This window comes from Aquarana catesbeiana, linkage group LG05, assembly GCF_042186555.1.
Source record: "Aquarana catesbeiana isolate 2022-GZ linkage group LG05, ASM4218655v1, whole genome shotgun sequence".
In the NCBI taxonomy this organism is placed as follows: Eukaryota; Metazoa; Chordata; class Amphibia; order Anura; family Ranidae; genus Aquarana; species Aquarana catesbeiana.
The window spans coordinates 291,545,401-291,562,330 of NC_133328.1; the positions used below are offsets into that span (position 1 = coordinate 291,545,401).

General features: G+C 42.3%; 1 protein-coding gene across 2 annotated transcripts in view; it reads right to left on the reverse strand.

Annotated features, from left to right (window-relative positions):
- The window catches only part of GALNT1 (polypeptide N-acetylgalactosaminyltransferase 1), a 481,701-nt gene that overhangs the window by 58,858 nt on the left and 405,913 nt on the right, over positions 1-16,930 (reverse strand). For both annotated transcript variants that reach the window (XM_073630779.1, XM_073630780.1), the window contains exon 11: positions 7,135-7,269. In XM_073630779.1, coding sequence (XP_073486880.1) covers positions 7,135-7,269 — 135 coding nt within the window. The remainder of the gene's footprint in view (positions 1-7,134; positions 7,270-16,930) is intronic.

The following is a 16,930-nucleotide window of genomic DNA, read 5'->3' on the forward strand; positions in this document are numbered from 1 at the left end:
CAAAATCTCTGAATCTCATCGCTCCATTTTAGAATCCCCATTCCAAGAAACCGAGATCCGAGCAGTCATTAAAGATCTCAGAAAATATTCTGCCCCAGGCCCGGATGGATTTTCAAATTATTACTACAAAACCTTTACAGATACTCTCTCTCCGTATCTGGTTCGTTTCTTCAACTCCTTAAGCAAATCCTCCCCTCTAGACCCTGATGCCAATTTAGCCTTCATCTCGGTCATTCCCAAACCGGGTAAAGACCCCAGTGAAGTGAGCAACTACAGACCTATTTCATGAATCAATAATGACTTAAAAATTATGACGAAAGTGTTATCGAACAGGCTCGCCTCTTTTATAGGTTCTTACATAAATAAGGACCAAGTGGGGTTCATACCGGGGAGACAGGGTCCGGACCAGATACGGAGAGCAATAAATGCAGTTTCCCTAATGAAGTCTGGGTGGGATGGGGGCCCCCCTCAGGAGGGCCTCCTCCTCTCCATTGATCTCCAAAAAGCATTTGACACGGTGGCTTGGCCCTACCTTTTCACGATTCTACATAAATGGGGTTTTGGCCCAAACTTTATTAATGTTTTGGAAGCCCTATATCACCAACCTAAACCGCAGGTTAGAATACAAGGACACCTCTCAGACAAATTTCCTATACAGAAGGGAACGAGGCAGGGATGTCCCCTTTCCCCCCCTTCTTTTCACGATGGCTATCGAATCTTTAGCCATCGCGATTAGACAACATCCAGAAATTTATGGAGTCCGTTGCGGACAATCTATTCACAAATGCGCTTTATTTGCGGATGATGTCCTCCTGTTCATCACATCCCCCTTAATTTCTACCCCCAACATAATTCAACTTTTACACAACTTTGAACTCGCTTCCGGACTTAAGGTTAACGTCTCCAAATCAGTCGCTCTCAATGTATCCACCCCTCAAAACAATTTCCATTTTCGTGGAATTCAACCTCTATCCCTTATCTCGGCATCAACCTCACGTCCAGTATTGACCTAATGTTTAAACATAACTTTCTTCCCATGTTCAAAAAGCTCACTGATGATCTGACCCAGTGGTCGCTTTATAATCTCTCTTGGTTAGGCAGAGTGAACGCGTTCAAAATTACGCTTCTACCTAGGATTTTATACCTTTTTCGTTCCCTACCTATTCCGGTCCCTAAATCGCACGTTCAACGCTTACAATCTGCCATCATTTGCTTTATTTGGGACAAAAAGGGTCACAGGTTTTCTAAAGAGGTGCTTTTTAGACCCAGAAAGAAGGGAGGCCTGGGGGTACCTAACCTATGGTGGTATTATCAGACAGCGCAGTTGAGCCAATTTTCCACAATTTACATGAAGGGATTTAAACCAGACTGGGTGAACATGGAACGAGAGGCAGCCCCCAATTTTACTTTAGATTTTTTACTTTGGAATATCCCCAAAAAACGCCCCCCTATACTAGCTCCCACATTGTCTCATTCAATGAAGTTATGTGACTCCCTCCATAAGCTAAAACCCCTAATATCTACTTGGCACCCACTTGCACATATTTTCAGGAACCCCAACTTCCCCCCTGGTTTAGACATCCGAGCCTTCAAATGGTGGCTAGACAAAGGCCTCTACAGAATTGGACAATTTTTTAACTCTAATGGTCTCCTCACTTTAGCATACTGTACTTCTAAACTTGAAATGCCCCCAGTCAAAAAATGTAGGTTTTTTCAACTATCACATTTTTGAACCAGTTATGGAAGAGTGGTGAGAACCATCTTTTAGTAACTCCCTATGAACAATGGTGCGCTTCGGCCTTAGACACAAGAGGAGGTATTTCTCTCATTTATTCTTCTCTAGCGGAGCCCACAGAGAAAGCGGCTTACATGATGAGCTGGGAGCGGGACCTTGACTTCAGCTGGGAACTGGACGCTTGGCATTCTAACTTTGCCCGTTCCTTCAAAGGTTATTTGAAAACATCTCTAAATGAAGCTGGTCTTAAAATTCTTACACGCTGGTATCTGGTACCTTCACGACTGGCCAAATTCTACCCGCAAACGTCACCTCTTTGTTTTAGAGGTTGCAATCATACAGGCATGCTTTTGCACATAATATGGGAATGCCCTAAAATCAGACTGTTTTGGAACAGGATATTCTCCCTTATCCGCAGAACATGTGGTTGTGCACTGAAACAAGATCCAACTATTGCTTTACTTAATGGCCACATTCCCAAAATATCCAAGAATACCCAGAAGTTGATTCGGTTTATTCTTTTGGGAGCCAAAATGACTATCACCCGGTCCTGGAAGTCACCGAAAGTGTCCATTCGGTTAGCTAAACAAAAAATTTCTTCTATTATGTTGCAAGAAAAGATCTCCAATACTATTCTAGATACCCCAGACAAGTTCAAGATTATTTGGAAACCTTGGGCTACCCTCATTGGACATCCCTTGTATGGGTGATCGATAGTTCATGAAGGTGGCTCCTTCTTGGACGGCCTCCAGTCTCCCTCTCATGGTGGTCTCCTGTGCACTTCCTTCCCCTTATCCTTTATGGTTAGTTATTCCCTTCGTCCCCCCCCACCTCTTCTGTCCCTCTCTCCTTCTTTCTTTCCTCCTTTCACCCCCCAGCATTTTTTCACTATATCTTCTCAATACTGTCTCCTCCGGCTCTCGGTATTTTCCATCAATTATGTTATTAGTCTAAAGGTTGTTCTCGGGTTAGATCCCCGGACATTGTTTTCTTCTGATCCTTAAGCATAGTACGTTCCAGTCCTGGTCAACTGATTACAGTTCAATTTACCTTTAGAGTTCAACCCACCAAGTCGCTTCTTTGACTATATGTTGCTCATTTAAGTATGATATTACTGTAATATTTAACTATCTTATTGATACAAACTCCCTTTTCTAAATTTTTTTTTTTTTTTTTTGTCTCTTTTTTCTAAGCACTTATCACATTAGGTAGTGATGCGGGCTTGGAGATTCCCAGTTCGCCAGAGCAGTTAGTTCCCAGACGGGGCTCTGGTGACGTGAATACTTGAGTCCATAGCGCCTGGTTTCTTTGGTGTTTTTTTTTTTTAAGAAAAGGGTCTATGACAAATTGATGCAGTCATTCTTTGTAATTGTAGTACTACTATTACACCATGTACACGTTGAGCGTTTTGCTCCTTTTTCTTTTTAAAGTATTTTCTCGATATTTCAATAAACTTTATTTTAACATCAAAAAAAAAAAAAAAAATAAAAATAAAAAAAATAAAAAATAAAAGAGCGTTACTTAAAGAAAACCCCTTCCTATTTTATGCTGTCAGCAACAGCACCACATGGAAGAGAAATGTCACAAGGCCCGAGAAAGAAAATTTCTTTACACAAGAAAGGTGAAGCCTACAACAAGATTAGCAAATCTTTACTCATCATACAGTAGCAAAAGTGATCCAAAAATTTTACAAAGATGGAACTGCAACCATCTCACAGAGACGTCCAGGCCGTCCATGGTAGTTAACACCTCGACAGGAGCGTTTCTGACGGGAAGGGTTGAAGAAAATCACCATGCAAGTTCACTGCAAGTAGCTTAAGTATTAAGCCACACTGGCATGATTGGTCCCCGTGACACAATACGGCGTACACTGCAGAGGAATGGCATGCAAGGGTGTCGTTCACGAAGGAAACCTCTCCTAAAGCCCATGCACAAAAATTCCTGCCTAGAATTTGCCGGGGCCTATGCTGAAAAATAAGACTACTGGGACTCTGTAGTAATGAGACCAAGATAAATGTTTTTGTAAATCAGTGGTTGCTTTATATTTTTTTTTTTTTGGGGGGGGGGGCGCTATCTAGGCAGGTGGTGGGCAGTGGCTCGGTGTCCTCTCCCTCATCACGGTGGCTTCCAGCGAATTTCAGAACTTTTCCCACCTTTAATGTGACCTATAAACTGTACAACTCAATTGAAAAACAAACTAAACTGAAATCTTTTGGGGTGTGGGGGGGGGGGGGGGGGGTAAAAATAAAATAATGTGGTTTCTTATAACTGGGGATGTAGCTGTGTTCAGAATTAAGCAATCACATTCAAACTCATGTTAAATAGGAGTCACTATACACCTGCCATCATTTAAAGTGCTTCTGATTAACCCCAAATGAAGTTCAGCTGTTCTTGTAGGTCTTTCCTAACAATTTCTTAGTCGTATCTTAAAGCAAAATGCATGGTCCCGCAGAGAGCTTCCAAAGCATCAGAGGGATCTCATTGTTAAAAGGTATCAGTCAGGAGAAGGGTACAAAAGATTTTCCAAAACATTAGATATACCATGGAACACAGTGAAGTCATCGTCAAGTGGAGGACATATGGCACAACAGTCACATTCAAACCAAGGTTGAAATTTTTGGCCATAATTCCAAAAGATATGTTTGGCGCAAAAACAATACTGCACATCACCAAAGGAACCTTATAGGACATACAGAAATAATCATACAAATGTACATTTAAAATTACAGGCAGACCATAGGAAAAGAAATGACAGCTAACGCGTATCGAGAACTCTTCTTCATAGGTGTCAGACACGATGATAGATAATTTTTCAAGTCGCAGAAATTACATCACATATGCATGCCACTAAAGCCAGGGGCCAAAAAGGATTGTGCTGATGTTAGCACCCTGCTATACACTCACCGCTAGGCTGCCAGAAGCGCACCCCAGGTATCACACTGCAAAAGATCCCCTAGCAATCGCTAGAGCTGTGGAACGCAAGGGTAAAATGGAGTCTACTGTAAGGACAGTTAGGAAAACGGTCCAATATTAAAGATGGCAATTATGGAGGGTCTTGAAGACTCTAGAAGGATATGGTCCATAAATCAGACAGGCGATCTTGGTTTGAGTGGCTGCCAGCTTACAGGACGTCCAAACAGCATCCTCCTCCAAACACAGCTAGGGTGCCGTTTGGACATGTCAGAGTGTGAGACTTAGGATCCCTGCCCTCTGCCTGTCAGAGATGAGAGATGCTGTGTAAAATGTGTGTTTTGGAAGGCTGAAGAGAAGAAATGGCTACAGATAAACAGGTACAACGTATGTACAGCGAGGGAAAAAGTATTTGATCCCCTGCTGCTTTTGTACATTTGCCCACTGACAAAGAAATTAACAGTCTATACTTTTAATGGTAGGTTTATTTTAACCGTGAGAGGCAGAAAAACAAAACCCCTTCGCAAAACATGACTTCGTATTTGGTGGAAAAAACCCTTGTTGGCAATTAGAGGTCAGATGTTTCTTGTAGTTGTCCACCAGGTATGCATACATCTCAGAAGGGATTTTGTCCCACTCCTCTTTGCAGATCCTCTCAAAGTCATTAAGGTTTCGAGGTTGACATTTGGCAACTTGAACCTTCAGTTCCCTCCACATATTTTCTATAGGATTAAGGTCTGGAGACTGGCTAGGCTACTCCAGGACCTTAGTGTGCTTCTTCTTGAGCCACTCCTTTGTAGTCTTGGCCGTGTGTTTTTGGGTCATTGTTATTCTGCCTCTCACTGTTAAAATAAACCTACCATTAAAAATTATAGACTGATTATTTCTTTGTCAGTGGGCAAATGTACAAAATCAGCAGGGGATCAAATACTTTTTTCCCTCACTGTAGGAGGATTGGTTTTATCTCTGTGTATCACCTGAGGCCAGTCACTTCACTGGGTATATGTAAGGGTTTACAACCACTTGTATATACAAAGTCTAAACAGAAGCTGTAAACATTAGGCATTAACAAACAGTAAGACGGCTTTCACACCGAGCCTCCCATAGTGTTGGCGGTAAAACGCTGCCATTTTTAGCGGTGTTTTACTGTCGGATTTGCGGCGCATTTCGGCCACTAGCGGGGCGCTTTTACCCCCCGCTAGCGGCTGAGAAAGGCTTAAAACCGCCCGCAATGCGCTGCAATAGCGGCGTTTTGCCGGCGGTATTGCTGCGCTGCCCTATTAATTTCAATGGGGAGCAGCGGTGGCAGAGCGGTAAACACACCGCTCCCTCACCGCTCCAAAGAAGTTGCTGGCAGGACTTTTCCTGACGTCCTGCCAGCGTACCGCTCCAGTGTCAAAGCCCTTGGGTTTTGACACTGGAGACAATTGAGAAGCTGTTTGAGGGCGGACTGCAGGCGCTATTTTTAACGCTATAGCGCCTGCAAAACCCTTTCGGTGTGAAAGGGGTCTAAATGCAAAGAAATTTACTAGGTTCAACTCTGAGGGCCTGCCACAATGAACTGAAAGAGCACGTTGGAGACTAAAACAGAAGATCCTCTTGAAAATATATTTGACTAAAGTCAGGCATTTGCACCAAGAAATGGATGCACATAACACAGGATATTACTCAGCACTGTGACTCAGAAGGCGTGTACTGTATGTATGCAAAACAGTGCGAATGTCAGATTTCAAACTTTATATTGGCTAGATAATGGACTAAGCACATACAAAAGCAAGCAACAGAGACTGCTCATACACAATTTAATTAAGAAAATGTCAGTTTAACATCCCCCCCACCCCATGCATTTTTTATTTTAACATTTATTCCCCCATGCTTACTACTGAGAGAGAAACCTGTCATTCATATCCTTTTGCAAACAACAGACTCTTATTTTCAACTGGAATACATTGCTCAGGAGACACAAATTCAGCTATCTGAGTATAGTAAGCCTAATAAAAACAATGCTATTGGAAGAACTGCACAGCAGTGCCACACTGTGACATAGCCAAAAAAGGAAAGTTGCATTTTCTAGTCCAGACAAAAACCTAAAAGGGATGCAGAGATGGACCTTTCAGTATGGCACTATGGGAAAATTATATGTAGCAACAGCACTGCATGGCTTCATCTGCATAGATTCAGCTTTGGCTGTGGGTCCAGGACCAGATTGCCTGCTTATCTAAGGCATCATAGTCACTGTGGGATGGAAGAGAGCGCTTAAACACGGAGACATACAAGCTCTTACAGCAATATTATGGGAAAAATTATGAAGATGTTAAATCAGAGAAACATGTCTACTGCATTATACATCTGCTGTGTGTATATATGTTTGTGTGTGTATGTGTAGAGGGAGCCCTTGTCTGTCACAAGGACACATAACATGCCAACCTAAATAAGCTGTTCTACTGAAAAAGATAACATTGAAAGGCATAAACACCAGCAACACCTACCACTTGATCGTATTCCCATAGCTGATTACCCCTTAAATGGTGGCACTTTAGCATTATGACTGGACCATTAAGTTTGGAGACATCCAAGCATAAATCATCTGTCCGGATTTCTTTGCTAGCTGTGTATGAGAAGACCTAAAACAAAACAAAAAAAATGCAAAATGTCTAATTTTGTTTTGACAGCTATCAATTAAATGTTCCATAACCTTCTGCAAAGCTATCAAATTAAACTTTTTTTTTTTTTTTTAAAGAGTAAATTTTTTAATTTATTTTCAATACACAACAATCACACAAATATGCATTTGGAGCGAACATCGCTCAATCCTTAATCGATTACATGTATCTGGCATACAGTCAGTGGATACAGAGGGACACAAAGGTCAAAGTTCTATTTCTCATAATTGAAACCATTCAGAATTCGGGGACATATCTTTATGCAACTTAATTGAGAGTTATAGCCTCAGTCAGTATATCAAGGAGCAGGTGGTATGGTACTATCAAAGCTGACCCAAAAGTCCCAAATCTTTGAAAAAAATTTTGGGCATCCTCTGGCTTCATATGTCAACTTGTATAATGGTATAGCCTGGTTGATAATAGTGAGCCAGAAAACTCTATAGTGGGTGAGGATTTACAGTGTATGGTTAGTGATTTTTTTTTTTGCATAGAACAGTACTATACGTATAAAGGTTTGTACATTTTAGTCCATCATCAATATATCCTAATAAGCATCGCAAGGGATTGCAAATATTAGGTATCTGAGCTATGGAGCTGATAAAGGCCGTGACCTCCGACCAGAACTTCCTAATCGGAGTGCACTCCCACGTCAAAATGGACAAATGTATCATCAGCCATGCCACATCGAGAGCACAGTGCAGAAGGCAATCTGTGTAGTTTATATAGGAAGCACGGTGTAAAATAGGATCTGTACAACAATTTAGTCTGGATCACCTTGTCACGGGAGGAGATGACAGAGGGGACCTGGAGGAGGAGGACTTCTTGCCAGATATCCTCCGTCAACTCAGGTATGTCAGCACGCCATCTGTTTACAGTGCTGCTAAGCCTATTGGTTGTGGAGTGCAAGAGGGACCTGTAGTATGTAGAAACTAGTTAATGTGGGAAGAATCAGTTAGTAGTCGCTAGAAGCGGAGAAAGTTGAATGACTATATTACGAAGACCAAACTGCGTTGCAGCAGTGTGATGTATCTGCAAGTATAGAAAGTAGACCGTGTGGGGGAGACCATAATCTCTACAAAATTCCGCAAAAGAGTGGAACATATTATCTGAGAATAAGTGCATAACCGTTTTCACCCCCCGTTTACACCAGAATCCGCCATCAGTTCTACGGAAGAATTCTCGAAAACAAGGGTTCCCCCCAGAGTGGAGTGTTTGGCGAGTATGTATTATGCGTGTTGGAGTGTAACATCTTAGAGAGCCTAAAAATCCATAGGGTCATTGCCAGGACATTCGTACCTTCTCTTCAACTAAGTGACATTTGATGTATCAGGTTCTGGAGGGACTCGTAGGAGGTAAGGATGGCTGCCTCCAGAGCAGTGGCCACATTGTTGGCTTCAGGGTAAAACCACCAATGCGCATGTGCCAACTGCGAGGCGATATAAGAAGTTTGAAGACAGGGTAGAGCCAGACCTCCCTCCATAACTGGTAGTTGTAGAGTATTCCTAGCAATCCAAACTGCTCCTCCCCTCCAGATAAAGGTGGTAAGGATTGAATCTATCTCCTTAAATTTGACTTTTGTAATATATACCGGCAAGTTACTCAGAATGTACAGGAAGCGCGGTAGAAAAATCTTTTTAAAAATGTTTATCCTACCTAGTAGTGTCAGAGGAAGAATATTTCATGTCTTTAGTGCGTTTCTCATTCTACTGACAAGGGGATCCAAGTTAATCTTAATATAAGATGAGATTGGGTGTTGTATCAAACCACCTAGATATCTGAAGGAGCTATCTGTAGCGGGCATGAAGGAGATCAAATTAAACTTTGGTAGCAGGGATTCATTTCAAATTCATGCATAGCTAAAATGCTATGACCACAACAGGGTGGGAAAGGCATAGAATGTCTGAATTTTTTTTTTTTTTTTAAACAATAGTTTTTACTGAGATACAGAAGGATAAGAAATCAACGACATTTCTTATTATTCATTATAGTGTATGGTAAAGAATTACTTACTGGGTTACATTGATATAACAGTTGTCGTTCTGAAACTCGAACAATAAATGTGTTAGTACTATTTGAATGGTGTCGGCACCTTCCCACACCCAGACACCCCAAATCGGGAACTACCTGTGCCATGGGGTAGGAGGCAGCTCAGACAACCATTGTTTTTGTAGTAGTTGTACTCGTCTTGTATAGAACGGAAGAAAGACAATAGATGATCGTACATCACAATAACAATAAGGTGGATTCACGTATACTAATTAGAGATAATACGGTGACAGTACCGAGCATTGTCAATAACAATGGAGTAGATGAAAGAGGTAGGTGTTTGACCTAGGAGGTAGTTTTAGTTTACTGGTTTAAAATAGGGGAGGGCAGAAAGTTCAACTCTATTAGGAACTTGAGCATTATAGGGATATGCTTCGTTGATCAGCAATCCACGGAGCCCGATTTTTTGTAGAAAGAGGCGGTATTCATATTGGCTTTAGAGAAAGAGAACTCCAGTTGGAAATGTGTGTTCAATAGGTTAATAAGATCCGAAATGGTGGGCGGCTGTTTTTTCCTTTTTTCTGATAGTGCTATGCGTGCGGCTATCAGTATATGAGTTGCCAGTACTTTGAGTTGTCCAGGCCGCAGGAGAAGATCCAGTGGGGTTAATGGGAAAGAGACACTGCATATAGTAGAAATGAAAGTAGTTACTTCTTGCCAGTATCTTTTAATGTTAGGGCAGTCCCACCAGATATGGCGTAAAATTCCCAGTTCATTGCAACTTCTCCAGCATTGAGGCGATGTTGAGGGGTAGATTGCAGCCAACTTGGTTGGGGTGAAATACCACTTGTGGAATAATTTTTGTGTGGATTTCCAATGGGAGGTACAGTGGGACAAGCGAAGGGGAAGGGTTAAGGCTTGGTGCCATAGTGTAGCCAGGGGTGGAGTATCTGAGTGATGACCAGAAGTTGATTTTGAGTTTAAACAGGTCACTATCTGTTCTCTACTTGTCTATACAAGGGTGGGAGACACCCGTTCCCCTAGTGACCTAATATACCCAACACATTAAAATAACTATATACTCATAGCTATAGACTTCTGAGAACCTCCATATGTTGGCATCCATCTATATAGTTTAATCTATATTTGGCTCAATTTTGGTTTCTTTCCCCTAGACAGTAGGTATTTATAGTAATGCAAGGCAATAAAGAATAAGTTAAATAAAGTTCTTATAATATTGCAGCAGCGCTGTATGCCCCAAATTTCATAGGGCACACTTCTCAGTTAAGTTAATTAAGTTCAATGAATCAGGTGGTAAGAGTCCTACTAGTGGGTATTGCTGTATTCTGTGAGGGTAGTTATTCCTTTCACCAAGTGATACACCACGTGTGGGGAACCCCAATGAAAACGCACTCACCAGAAATCCAACCAATATTAGCCTTGGATAATAATAGTAGGTCTGCATCACTTTCCAAACGACCACCAGATGTCAGTCTTACTCTTGGTAGCTCCAATAAGATATGTGGGAGAAATGGAATGTCCACATAGTGTGATATTGCTAAAACACTTTATTAAAACATCCAAATATCCCCCCATAAGTAACATGCGTACCAAAGAATCATTAAAAAAGAGCAAAATAGAAAAGTGCACTGTGCCTGTTGCGTCCTCCAATCGGAAAAGATGTCAGGAGCGCTCGCTGTGTGTAACTACAGCTACACGCTTCCTGATTCCTCCCTGGTCGTTGGAGCGCATGCGTCACTTCCGGTGTGTCACGTCCCTGACGTTTCGTCACTTCCTGGACTGCTTCTGAGGGCGTGACACACCAGATGAGCGGCCGGTATTTATATTTGTGACAGGCGCAGCAACCAATCGCCGGAGACATTAGACCGGGAGAGCCCTGAATCCCCGCCCATGTACCAAGTACTGTCAGCAATGGGTGAAGCGGCTCACCTTGGTGTATCTGCTCCTATGGACCGTACTAAGCGTGCCAATTACCGGATTATAGTTGAAGATGACACCATACATATAAACAAGTACCTAAAATACCCATAGTCCCTCTGTACGTGTGAGAATGAGTGCATACCTGAAGTGGATAATAGTAGTTTTAAGTTGTTGAGCCCTCTTTGTATCCAGGTTTTGAGCGGAAAGTCCGGCAATAGCAATTGTATTGCTTTGATGGGAAGTCAAGAAAGAATGGACCTGGGTAGTCCTTTGGTGAGTTGTGTGGAGGTTGACCATATCTGTAGTGCTGCAGTTACCGAGTTTAGATATTGATGTTGTGGTTTGAAATTAAGTAAGGCAGCAGTTAGAATATGTTTCCTGTTGACGTTGAGAGCTGTGGATTCAATTTGGGTCCACGTTTTGTTAGAATTAAGTAACCACCATTCTCTGAGTTGGTCCAGTACCACTGTGCTGTAGAATACATGGACGTTTGGGGCTCCCATTTCCCCGTTGTACAGTGGTGAGGAAAGCGTCTTTCTTGAGTCTGGGTTTCTTGTGTTGCCATATAAATGTGTTGATTGTTCCTTGTAGGTTCTTTAATTGGGTGGGTAGAAAGAGTAGTGGGATTGTGCAAAACATATATAGTATGTGGGGAAGCAGATACATTTTTGATTGAGCAATTCTACCTGCCCAAGAGACAGGGAAATGGCTCAGTTCTTTGGGTATATGCATAAGTTTTTCTTGGAGGACATCATAATTTACTCTTAATAGCCTCCTACTTGGGTAAGTTAGGCGAATTCTCAAGTATGGGAGTGAGGAACCATCAGACCACATGAAGGGAGTTTCTTTTGAAATAATTTGGTTTGTGGATCGATACCTAAGCTTAACATAGTGGATATTTTTGGTTAGGGTGATGAAGGGGCAAGTCAGGATTATCAGATAGGAAGATGGGTTAATGTAGTTAGAGGGAGTGGAAGGGGCTCGCAGAAAAGGGAGGCCAGTCCTGTGTTTGTGCATCAAAACAAATTTGCCAAGTTGGGTGAAGATGTGGAGGTGGCAAACACAGAGGTGGCAGCCCTAGATGTCACTGCTACCCCTAACAGCCGGGAGAGCAGCCCATCTAGTAGAGGTGGGGAGGGGAGTGCAGGTAGGCCTAGACAGTTGGTGGTTATAGGGGATTCTATAATCAGAAGGACTGATAGAATAATTTGTCGCCAGGATCGCCTCAACCGAATGGTTTGCTGTCTCCCTGGTGCTAGGGTTCGGCATGTGGTGGACCGGGTGGATAAATTACTGGGAGGGGCTGGGCATGACCCAGCTGTCTTGGTCCACGTTGGAACCAATGACAGTATACATGGAAGGTGGAGGCTCCTTAAGAATCAATTTAAAGAACTAGGCTGCAAGTTGAAGGGAAGGACCTCCAAGGTGATATTCTCTGAAATATTGCCTGTGCCATGCGCAACACAGGAAAGGCAGTGGGTGATTAGAGAGCTGAATGCATGGCTCAAGACCTGGTGTAGGGAGGAGGGATTTGGGTTTCTAGAGCACTGGGCTGACTTTTCATTGGGGTGCAACCTATATGCTAAAGACGGTTTGCACTTGAATGGAAGGGGGTCTGCTGTGCTGGGGGAGAGGTTTATAGGAAGGCTGGAGGAGTATTTAAACTAGGATTGAGGGGGGAGGGTGAACTAGAATTACATCAAGAAGACAGGTCAGTTAGGGGTCAGACATTAATGGAGGGTGGAATGGGGACAGATGGGGGGAGGGTTATGGCAGGCGTCAAGAAATTTCCCATGTTGCAAACAGCCATTGGAAACTGTAGTGCCATTTGTACTACTAAAAAAATATATGAAAAACACCAGACCAAAATGTAATAATGCATTAAAGTGTTTGTTCACCAATGCCAGAAGGCTGCCAAGCAAAATAGGTGAGTTGGAAGCTCTGGTGCATGAGGTGAACTATGATGTAATCGGTATTGCTGAAACTTGGCTTCAATCCTCACATGACTGGGCTATTAATATTCCTGGCTATGCACTCTTTCGGAGAGACAGGGTAAAAAGGAAAGGTGGTGGGGTCTGTCTCTATGTGAGAAGTGATCTCAAAGCAAGTGTGAAAGAGGACCTGATTGATGGAGAGTGTGATGAGTCTGAAGCATTATGGGTGGAACTGCATATAGATGGGCGTAGTTCAAAGTTAATCATTGGAGTTTGTTATAGACCACCCAATGTTAACGAGGAGGTGGAGACTCAGCTCCTTGCACAGATGGAAAGGGCTGCAAGGGCTGGGACAGTGATAATAATGGGAGATTTTAACTACCCAGAAATTGACTGGAGTAATGGCACTGCTGGGACAGTTAAAGGGCAAAAATTTATAAACCTAGTACAGGACAATTTTATGGTCCAGTTTATTGAGGCCCCAACTAGGAATGAAGCTCTGTTGGACCTGGTAATCTCAAACCATGCAGAGCTTATTACTAATGTGCAGATAAAGGAACACCTGGGTAGCAGTGACCATAACATGATTTCATTTGATGTTAGCTGTAAACAAGAAATACATAAGGGAAAGATAAAAACACTTAACTTCAAGAGAGCAAATTTTCCAAGGATGAGGGCTGCTCTCGAGGACTTAGACTGGGAGGGAATATTGGCAGCGATAAACACAGAACAGAAATGGGAATTCTTCAAAAAGACTGTTTGGGACCTCACTGCAAAGTATATTCCCATGGGCAATAAGTTTAAAAGGCTAAAAAGAAAACCTATGTGGCTCACGGTCAAAGTTAGAAAAGCTATAAACAATAAGAAAAGAGCTTTTAAAAAATATAAAAATGAAGGAACACTAGAGTTGTTTAAATGCTACAAAGAATTTAACAGAATATGTAAAAAGGAAATCAAGGGTGCAAAAATTCAAAATGAACGACAGATCGCAAAAAATAGTAGGACAAACCCCAAAAAATTCTTCAAATATATTAATAGTAAAAAGGTCATGTCTGAGCATGTAGGCCCTTTACAAAATAATCTAGAGTGGGTGACTGGGGACAAGGAGAAGGCTAATTTATTAAATACTTTCTTCAGCTCTGTGTATACAAAAGAGCATGGGGAAGCTCATGTCCATAATGGGGGTGGTATTGACACAGCCCCCAATGATCCACAATGGCTCAAAAGGGATATGGTCCAGAAATATTTAGACAGAATAAAAGTGGATAAAGCACCTGGACCTGATGGCATCCACCCACGGATCCTAAAAGAATTGAGCTCTGTAATTTCAAAGCCATTGTATCTAATTTTTAGGGACTCATTAATGACAGGAATGGTACCACTGGATTGGCGCAGGGCGAACGTGGTGCCTATATTTAAAAAGGGATCAAAGTCTTTACCAAGTAACTATAGACCTGTTAGTTTAACTTCTATAGTCGGGAAGATACTGGAGCGTTTAATAAAAGACCACATAGACGAGTTCTTGCTGGAAAAAAACATTTTAAGCAACAGACAGCATGGATTCATGAAAGACAGAAGTTGTCAGACAAACCTGATTTCTTTTTATGAAGAGGTAAGTAAAACCTTGGACAGAGGGGTGGCTGTGGACGTGGTTTACTTGGATTTTGCAAAAGCGTTCGATACAGTTCCGCACACACGGCTCATGTGTAAGCTAAAGTCTACAGGGTTGGAAATATCAGTTTGTAAATGGATAGAAAACTGGCTAAAAGACAGAATTCAGAGAGTAGTGGTTAATGATTCTTACTCTGAATGGTCTAAGGTTATCAGTGGTGTACCCCAAGGTTCAGTGCTGGGACCCTTACTCTTTAATATCTTTATAAATGATATTGGGTCTGGGATCAAAAGTAACATTTCTGTCTTTGCAGATGACACCAAGCTATGCAGTGGAATAACGTCCTTACAGGATGTCTCCAATTTACAAGCCGACCTCAATGCTCTGTCTAATTGGGCGACTATGTGGCAGATGAGGTTTAATGTTGAGAAATGTAAAGTTATGCACTTGGGGGCTAAGAATATGCATGCATCATACATTCTAGGGGGAGTACAACTGGGGGAATCCGTAGTGGAGAAGGATCTGGGGGTTTTGGTAGATCATAAGCTCAATAATAGCATGCAATGCCAAGCTGCGGTTTCCAAAGCGAGCAAAGTTCTTTCTTGTATTAAGAGAGGTATGGACTCCAGAGAGAGAGATATCATTTTGCCCCTGTTCAAATCATTAGTAAGACCTCATCTGGAATATGCCGTTCAGTTTTGGGCACCAGTTCTCAAAAAGGATATCGGGGAACTGGAGAAAGTGCAGAGAAGGGCAACCAAACTGATAAGAGGCATGGGGGAGCTCAGCTATGAGGAAAGATTAGAGGAACTGAATTTGTTCACTCTTGAGAAGAGGAGAATAAGGGGGGATATGATCAACATGTTTAAATATATAAGGGGTCCATATAGTGAACTTGGTGTTGAGTTATTCACTTTACGGTCAACACAGAGGACAAGGGGGCACTCTTTACGACTGGAGGAAAAGAGATTTCATCTCCAAATACGGAAAGGTTTCTTCACAGTAAGAGCTGTGAAAATGTGGAATAGACTCCCTCCAGAGGTGGTTCTGGCCAGCTCAGTAGATTGCTTTAAGAAAGGCCTGGATACTTTCCTAAATGTACATAATATAACTGGGTACTGACATTTATAGGTAAAGTTGATCCAGGGATAATCCGATTGCCTCTCTGGGATCAGGAAGGAATTTTTTCCCCTGCTGTAGCAAATTGGAGCATGCTCTGCTGGGGTTTTTTGCCTTCCTCTGGATCAACTGTGGGTATAGTATTGGGTATATTGTTTTTTTGTTTTTTTTTGTTTTTTTATGGTTGGACTGGATGGACTTGTGTCTTTTTTCAACCTGACTAACTGACTAACTATGACAAAGTCATCGGCATATAGGCCCAATTTATGTTCCACATCCCCAATTTTGATACCAGTTATTGCTGATGCCGACCTGATGGCTTGTGCAAGTGGTTCCATTACCATGGCAAAGATCAAGGGAGGAAGAGGGCACCCTTGTCTTGTGCCATTAGTGATTACAAAGGGGTATGATCTTAGGCCAGACATCCAAACTCGCGCACTTGGGGAAGAGTAGAGATTCAGAATGGCTGATAGTGATGTCCCGGACAAACCAAATTTGTCTAGCACTGTTTCCATGTATGTCCAGTGGACCCTGTCAAACGCCTTCTCTGCATCAAGTGACAGGAAAAGAGAAGGTGTTTGGTTGCGCTCCACCCACTGTATTGGATCGATGAGGCGTCTAGTACCGTCTGAGGCTTGCCTGCCTGGTACAAATCCCACCTGGTTTGGGTGGGTTATTTGGGGGATAATCGAAGGAAGGCATCGTGCTAAGAGTTTCGCATATAGTTTAGTATTTGTGTTTAGGAGTGAGACTGGAGCGGTAAATAGCTGGAATATCAAGGGCTTTGCCGGGTTTTGGTAAGGTAACTATCAAGGCCTCCAAGGATTCTTTGGGAATCTTACCGGAGGTTGTATAGTGATTGAAAGTGTTGCATAGATGTGGAGTGGTCAGGGAACTGTTTGTAGTATTAGTTTGAAAACTCGTCTGGTCCAGGGGCCTTATGTAGGGTAGTTGTTTTATGGCTTTAAGTACTTCTGTTGAGGTGAAAGGTGTCGACAGGAATTCTAGTTGGGTGGGAGAGATAGAGGGA